At 35.7% G+C, this 8,717-nt stretch overlaps 1 protein-coding gene across 1 annotated transcript; it reads left to right on the top strand.

Moving 5' to 3' along the window:
* The first annotated feature begins 7,549 nt into the window (after positions 1-7,549).
* On the top strand, positions 7,550-8,360 carry LOC131036206 (uncharacterized). Its single transcript, XM_057968051.2, has one exon. The coding sequence runs from the start codon at positions 7,667-7,669 to the stop codon at positions 8,096-8,098; it is 432 nt and encodes a 143-aa protein (XP_057824034.2). The 5' UTR covers positions 7,550-7,666; the 3' UTR covers positions 8,099-8,360.
* The last annotated feature ends 357 nt before the right edge of the window (positions 8,361-8,717 follow it).

Raw genomic sequence — 8,717 nt, 5'->3', positions numbered from 1 at the left:
CAATAGTTGTTGATTTTATGTAAGTCTGAATGCTTGATTAAAAGCTTTGTGAACATAGCTTGGGGCCCATTTTCTCATATGGAGAGATCAAACCCATGAATGGTTGAGTCAGATTTTGGGATGGGGAATCACCTGATTTGGAGGACGTTACCCATAGTGAGTGATTTGATCAAGATAATATAGCCACATAGTGACTCATCTAAAACCACAAATATCCAAATCATCCATTTAGGTGTCATGCCATGGAAAATCCTTAAAAAGAGTTCGAAGGGACACCCAGGAATTTACATCAATATCAATGTCACCCAACTCGGCAAGGAGATATTTGAAAGGTTGCCAACCATCAGCTAGAAATCACATGGATCCCAACGTAGTTACAGCTACCTTTTCTTCATTCTCAAACCAAGATTCAAGTAGAATGACTAAATTTAGACGACATCTCCGTTTAAATTGTAGATGGAAGCAAATGTCTAGGATACGAGAAGAAATTTCATGGTGATGTCTTTGCATGGTTTCACCGAGTGCAAGCTGAAAGCCATCGTAATCAACCATAGAAAAAGTAGAAGCAAATAGACACAAAACTCTTCCACTTCCACATTACCAGCCTATATTTAGAAAGGCCTAATCAAATAAAAGAATTGATTTCAAACTTCTAAGGTATGAATATCATGGTTCGAAATATACAAGGAAATATAACGGTGGCAGTTATAAGATCAGTAGTTTGAAACTAACAAATTCAAGGTAAGATAGGTTTTGGATATATATATTCTTATAGTTTTATTTATATTTTCTATTCATTGTCTATTTTTTTGTTATTTTGGTAGGTTCATTTCAACTTTCGCATTAGACTTTTTCTCTTTTAAGGTGGTCAAAATTCTTTTTCATTGGTCACTTTTTTGTGTTGTCTTTGTATTAATCATATAACTTCATTGTTTCTTGCCACTTATACTTTGATTTGCTTGGTAACTATTGCATAGTCCAAACATCCATGTGTAGCACTAGTGTTCCATGATAACTATTATTCAGATGTTGTTTTTGAATGGGGATGGCCCCACAACGCAACTACATGTTGCAAACCTTGCAAAAGCAAGGTCTTGGGTTCAAAACTCGGTGTTCATGTTGCTTCAAACCCTCGTGTTCCTTGATCCCTGTTAGTCATCCTTGCCTGCCAATTTCTTGCTCATCAAGCTTCCATGGTGGTGATCGGTCAATAGAAAGCATGAAGGAGCTCGCTTAGAGAAAACTTGACACCACGTGTGTAGATTGTGGTATGGGCACGTGGATGGTTGGCGAATGGAAGGGATCTGTATACTCAAGGAACACATCCCCTGCAATGTTGCCCTTGAGCATATGCAAGAAGATGCCAAGTGTTTGGAGTGATAAGGTTAGGGTAGTAGCCCAACATAGTGGAGTTGATGCATGAGCATCCTTGGTTGATGAGCAATCTTGCATCAACCAAAAATATTTGTTTTTAATTTTGTTCCTGTTCAGTGCTGCGTTGCAGCCTCTGTGATTCTTCCGACATTCTCCGATAGTTGTTTATTTTCCATTGCGAATCAGATTTTTGGCTTTCAGACTTGTTCTTGTTCCTAATTTTCAGTTCATTTGGACCTTCCGACGAGTTATCACTTCCGAATTATCTATTTCTTGGTTCTCAAAGCAATTTGATCTTATCAGCTAGTTGGGGATTTCTTCTCTTGTGGAGCGCTTCCTTGACTTGCAGATCTACTTGGCACCCTGCACGATGTTCCCAGGCCCTTGGCCGACCTTCCTTGGTAGTCCACACTTCATTTTTGTCCTTGGTGAAGGAGATCTTCACACTTTGGGTTTGACCTATTTTACACGTTTCATTTTCTTGCCTAGGAGAATGTAAACTATTGTGGCTAACCCGGATGTTTCTGGATGCTATATAGATTGTTGTATTTGATTCTTTGGAAGACAGTAGAAAGATATGATGATATATCAATTCTTGATTTGTATTAAGACACCTCTTGGAGGTCCAGATGGATTGTAACTTGGAATGTGTTCTGTAACTAGGCATGTAAGCCTGCATGTTTGCCCACATGTTGCTGGCTAATTTAAGATAAATCTATGATGTTGCGGATATCCGATCTAGCATTTTCTCTATTTTGTGTTGGTCCTTCTGTTGTGTTACTCTTGCTACATGATCTGGATTGTTCTCCTTGAGGAGCCTCAAGACTATGGTTGCATCAGATGGTATCAGAGTAGGTTGTGAGCCTTGAGGCATTCCTTTGGGTGAGCAGATCGCTAATTTGAGGCAATTGGAACTTTGTAGTTAGATCGCTGAGTTGAGGCAGTTGCATCGGATCAAGGGAAGAGATGCCACTGAGAAGGTTGAACCCTAGAAGAGTAGAGAAAATGATGGAGGATTTTAGAAATGAGATGAGGAATGAGATCCAAAATGCATCGACTAGTTTGCAGAGGAATCCAGAATCAGAAGAAAAATATGAAGAGGCCAGGGAAGAGCTGGAGATCGAAGAGGCTAAAGGACCAGCAAATGAGGGAGAAGATAAATTTCTTAGAGTTGTGGCACAAGTGAGTAAAATTCATAAAGTTGAGGTTTCTAACTTTTTAAGAACATTGAATCTAGAAGACTTGATAGATTAGATTGGAGAATTGGAGGACTACTTTGAGTTTGAAGATATTAAAGATCCACAGAGGGTTAGGTTAGCATAAACTAAGTTGAAAGGGCATGTTTCTTTATGATGGAGAGAGTTGCAAAGGGATAGAGTGGAGAATGGTGAGATAAAAATCACCAGTTGGGGGTAGATAGTTGTAAGATTGAAGGCTAAATTCATTCGAGGAGACTATGAGTTGGAATTGTTCAAGAAATTGTAGAACTTGAAGAAGAGGGACATGAATGTGAAAGAGTATACTGAGGAATTCTACAAGATGGTGATCAGATCTGTACATCAAGAGATTGATAGGGAGAAGGTGGCTAGATACATAAATAAACTTGGATTTAACATTCACGATGAGATGCGTATGCTAAATATTTCTACAGTTGAGGAGGCTTTGTTCCCAGGGAACTAGTATGAAAGGAATGGCAAGGAATTTCATGGCATATAAAGACCAGGAAATTGGAGCTACAGATGAGAGTGTGGTAGAACTGGAGAAAGGAGAATCTCTTATGCATAGAAGAGTCTTGATGGAGAAGAGCACGAGGGAGACTGAACCTACATAAAGGAACAATATTTTTTGGACTATATGCAAATCTGGAGGTAAGTGTTGTAAGGTTATTGTGGATAGTGGAAGTACTGATAATTTGGTATCTGAGGAAATGGTGGAGAAGCTTGGTCTGAAGAGGCTTGAGAATCCTTGTCCTTATACGGCATGAGTTGGCTGAAAGATGATCATGCAGTAGAGATGAAAGAGCAGTGTTGTGTGAATTTTAATATTGGACCTTATAAAGATGAAGTCTTGTGTGATATTGTCTCTATGAATGCTTGTCATGTTTTGCTGGGTAGACCTTGGCAGTTTGATAGAGGAGCTATTTATGATTGTAGAAGAAACTTGATCACTATTGAGAAGGATGGGCATAAGTTTACTTCGGCTTCTTTGAAAGAGAAGGAGAAAGAGGTAAAAAATTTGAGTTTAGTGAAAAGTTGTTGTGCTAAGGAGTGGGATGTAGAGGACGACATGGATTTGAAGGACCTTGTTGATGAATTTGATAGCAAGGTGGTACTAGATGCCAGTAAAGTTAGAGTTATGGTGACAAATAAGATGAATTCTTGTGGAGGAAATAAATCAGCATTGCAGAAGAAGGAGAGTGGTGGTAAGACACAGTGTGCAGGTATGAGGCAAGGAGAGAGAGGAGAAGAGAAGAAGAAGTTTGAGAATCTAGTCAAGGTATCGGAAGAGGTAAGGAGAAATAAACTTGTAGACCAGGAAGACATTTGGATCAAGAATGAGCATGGGATCTATATCTCGAATCCTTTTCGATGTTCATGAGTTTCCTCTAATGGAACATTTTTGTCTACCTAGGGTGTCTGATGCAGGAGAATCCCCGGTTGATGAGCAATCTTGCATCAACCAAAAATATTTGTTTTCAACTTTGTTCCTGTTTGGTTCTGTTTTGCAGCTTCTGTGATTCTTCCGACATTCTCTAATAGTTATTTATTTTCTGTTGTGGATCAGAGTTTTGGCTTCTAGACTTGTTCTTGTTCCTTGCTTTTGATTTTTAGTTCATTTGGACCATTTTCTGGTAAGTTATTGCTTCCGGATTGTCTATTTCTTGGTTCCCGGTGCAGTTTGAGCTTATTGGCTAGTTGGGGATTTTTCTCTTGCGGAGCACTTCCTTGACCTGCAGATCTAATTGGCACCACACATGATGTTCCCAGGCCCTTGGCCGACCTTCCTTGGTGGTCCGCACTTCATTCTTGTCCTTGGTGGAGGAGGTCTTCACACTTTGGGTCCAACCTATTTTACATGTTTCATTTTCATGCCTTGGAGAGTGTAATCTTTTGTGGCTGACCCAAATGTGTTCCAGATGCTATATACATTGTTGTATTTGATTCTTTGGAAAATAGTAGAAAGATATGATGATATTAATTCTTGGTTCATATGAGGACACCTCTTGGAGGTCTGGATGGATTGTAACCTGGAATGTGTTTTGTAACTAGTCCATTAAGCCTGCATGTTTGCTCACTAATTTAAGATGAATCTATGATATTGTGAATGTCTGATCTAGCATTTTATCTATTTTGTGTTGGTGCTTATGTTCTGTTACTATTGCTGCATGATTTGGATTTTTCTCCTTGAGGACCCTTCGAACCATGGCTACATCAGGAGTGATAAGGTGTTTGTGCTGACCTGGGGGGGTGGAGAGATAAGGAGTTATGGCTGGTCAAATTTGGATGAGAGGATAGATAAGACAACACAAGGAGATATAAGGGTGTTATTGCCGAACAAATCTGAGGATGAAGCCCCTCAAAAATATGGTCTCACTAGTTCATAGCTCCAGTCAAAAGTGATTCGGCTTCGGCCCATTACGAAGCAAAAAAAAGAAATGTTGTTTTTGAATGTTTTTCCACTTGTTAGCTACCTAGGTCAATGAAAATGACTCAAAATGATTCCTAATTGCTTGTTAGTCACTTCATTTCCCCTCTTCTCATTTCTAAAATAAAAATTACATTTACACAACTTCTCTTGAATCTTTTGGTTTTCTTGCACTCTCAAGCTCACATAGAGTTCCATACAACTCACTACAACACTATCAAAACATTCTCACATGGTTCTAATGGGTAATATCTTTTTTTGTGCCTCTGAACATTTTGGAGATTTATCACATCCCTTATCAATTCAGTTTATTTTTAATTTCACTATTCTTATTTAGATATGCACTTAAAATAACAACACAATTCTTTTTTTTATCTATCTATCTTGATTATTGTGAAAATGGAAACACCAAAACAAGAATTTGATTAATTGAATCCTTAAACAACCTCCAAACACTATTCCTCTTCTTTCTATGTACAAGTATTTCGAAGATACCTAAATGTGCACTAAGGTTTTCTTGTTCTTGGTTACTATTCATTTCTTTTATTTATTCATTTTATCTTATTCTTAATTTATTTCTAGCTTATTTCTTTACATAGTGTTTGCTAATACATTTCCATTTCTAGGTTTTGTAGGTTAACTAAAGCATAGAGTAGATCCTTCATGCGTCTTTTAGATATTTTCTGTTCAGATTGTATGTGAGATGATAACACTATGCATGAATGTCCACGCTACAGGTTGACATCTTGATCAACATCCTTGATCAAGATGCTCAAGTTTCAATTATAGATTCTTCGTCATTTCTATTTTTCATTTCTATGGTTATTACATTCCATTTATTTTTCTAGTTTGTAAATATTTTCAATAATTCATCTCTTTAAGCATTTTAACTAATTACATTTAATTTGAGTATAATTAGTAAAGTTTACTCCCAAAGGAACTTAATTTTATTTTAGTTATAGTCAAATTTTCCACTTGTTACATTTATTTTAATTTTAAATATTACTATTTTGATGACTATTTGATTACTTTTGCAAGTTGATTTTAAATAAATGATTAAAAAAAGAGAATTGCAACCAACAATTCATATTTTTTTATGCTTTTGCAATGATGTTATAACTACATAAATGCAGTTAGAACCTAATCTTATAATTCCATCATCTTCTATAAGAGAGACTTATTAAACAACACATTCATTGTGGACAAGGAGTCAATGATCAATCAACTAAATGAAAGCGACACCTAAAAGTTAAACTACTATATGCTTTATAATCTTTATAGTACAAACAAATCATAAACATTAAATCAAAGTTAAATTAGATTGCATGATCAATAATACATCCAAATAACATTTTCACCATATAACATCACCATAAGAATTATATAAAATATGAAAATAAATTACGGTATAATTCAAATATCTTAAAAAAACGTTATGATAAATTGACTCAAAAGAAATGTAGTCAAATGAATCAAAATCATGTGCTAACACAAATACTTAAAAGAAATGTAGTCAAATGAATCAAAATCATGTGCTAACACAAATACTTAAAACAACCACAAAATCTGATATAAAAGAAATTGTAAAAGAGCAAGGCACCTACTTTCCACCTTTACATATCTAAGGGGAAATCCATTACATTGAAGGGAAGAAGTAAAAATCTTACCTTATCTAAATACTAACGTGATCAATAAAACAACATGAGAAAAATAGTTTTACCTACTTAAAGAAGACCTTTTCTATCTATCAACAAAAATATCTATAATTTAAGACAATTATTAACGAAAACTTTGTTAAAATTGTTGCATTATCAATATTTATAATTTGTCAATATGCTATTCTTATGTTCTTGAAACTTAATCTTATGAATTACTTGATGTCATAAATATTACTAAAATCAATTTAACTTTCATTCATTTACCTTAATCCCATGAAAAATATTTTTCAACTAATGGAAGCAATAAGGGAGGAAAGCCCATATTATTTATTTTGTTTGATGGAGGATTTTATGTCATTTATGAGTTCATTTTACTACTTGATATTGAAGCATGAGCTCATACTGTTACTTCTATGAAAGGCTGAAGGGTTGCTATTACACCAAAATTGTTCGGAGATGATCCCCTCCTCATCCCTTATACCTCCCAAAATTTGAACCTTGGTGGAAGGTGTAATCAAGAAACATACCATCACCCATATCAATTGAATAAAATCCAATAATATATAAAACAAAAAGCAATTATTCGTTGCGAAAACTAGTGGTCATCCAATAATTCCATCAGATGCACTGTACCTCCAGCATGCACTTGACTCTGTTTGTGTAGGGAAGGGTGGAATATTCCCTTCACTAGGGCCAAACTTTAAAGAGATAAAACTATCATGTATTATTCATTTATAACCAAGACACTTTACAGATCTCATCGAATGAGTCACATCCTTGACATCAACCTCAAAAAAGCATAGTAGATCTTTTAATCTCTCGATAAACTAGTAAAGCAATCGATAAATAATCTGATTCAGATATGTGCCCAACAAATCATCTTGTTCATGATTCCTCAATCCCTTCAATCATTCAGGTCATTCTATTGGGAAGAGCTTATTCTGAATTTTAGATTTGAGGGAGTATTTTGCATGCAAGTGAGAAAATAGATGATGGCAGAGAAGGCCTCTAAGAGGTTCGATTCAGCTGAGAGAGTGAGAGTAACTCACGTTGGAAACCCAATCATGGTTAAGACAAGCCAGTCAGAATTCCGTGCTGTTGTGCAATCTCTCACTGGAAGAAAGAGGCCACCATCTCCATCTTCACAATCTTCTTCTTCTTCTTCAGCAGAACTGAACTGGAATTGTGATGGGAGCCCTCAATCCAAGGTACCCAGATATGAAAATGAAGAGAAGTATTCTTCCATTCTCCACAGGCCACAACCCACAAAAGTCTCCTGCAACACCCACAACATCAATGAAAAAGTTGTTTGTCTTGAAATACAAGTTGAAGACAAGGCGTATGATAATGAAATGTTTGACAACTTAGAGAGCATTATAGATGATACAAGTTTTACAGAATTTCTACCACTGCTTTTATGAGCAGTGCAGAGGATGCAGTCTGAGGTTCTATTCAAGGAAACCTAAATGTTGGTCAGCTTATACATAGTAAGAACTACAACTTTTCCCTTTTCATTTTTAATGCTGAATACAGACCTGCTGTATTTTTAGTATTTAAGCAGAGATCATGGCAGCCACTATTGTGAGGTTAATTATATGGCATATTTAGCTGTGGTTTCTTTAATGAAAAAAAAATCGAAGTTTTAATGATGTTCACGAGTTCAGGTAGTCTAGGGATTTGAAAATTGAACTGTGTCAAAACCAACAAATCATAAGTTCTGTTTTTCGCTGTTTCAAATTTTTTAGCTGAGTATGGTTTTTCCGCTATAAAAATTTGACCAATTAACTTTTTTCTGTTTTAGCTATCCATTCCTTATTGAACAAAGTTGTTAAAGATTTTAATGATTATGAGTAAGACTGTTGTGTGCTAAATTAACCATTCATTTTCATGAAAGGCAGTTTTTGTAAACTACTACTCATGAAATATGAGCCAATAAATTTGAGTTTGATTCTGACTTTCAAACCTAATAACAATATAAAAACTTATCTATCAATAAGACATTGAAATTTGAGTTTGATTCTGACTTTCAAACCTAATAAC

This window comes from Cryptomeria japonica, chromosome 10 (assembly GCF_030272615.1).
Source record: "Cryptomeria japonica chromosome 10, Sugi_1.0, whole genome shotgun sequence".
Taxonomy (NCBI): domain Eukaryota; kingdom Viridiplantae; phylum Streptophyta; class Pinopsida; order Cupressales; family Cupressaceae; genus Cryptomeria; species Cryptomeria japonica.
This window is presented reverse-complemented; position numbering and strand designations above follow the sequence as displayed.

Bases quoted from the DNA above. Each gene is read 5' to 3' on its own strand.
- LOC131036206 (XM_057968051.2), top strand. From the start codon at position 7,667: ATGATGGCAGAGAAGGCCTCTAAGAGGTTCGATTCAGCTGAGAGAGTG.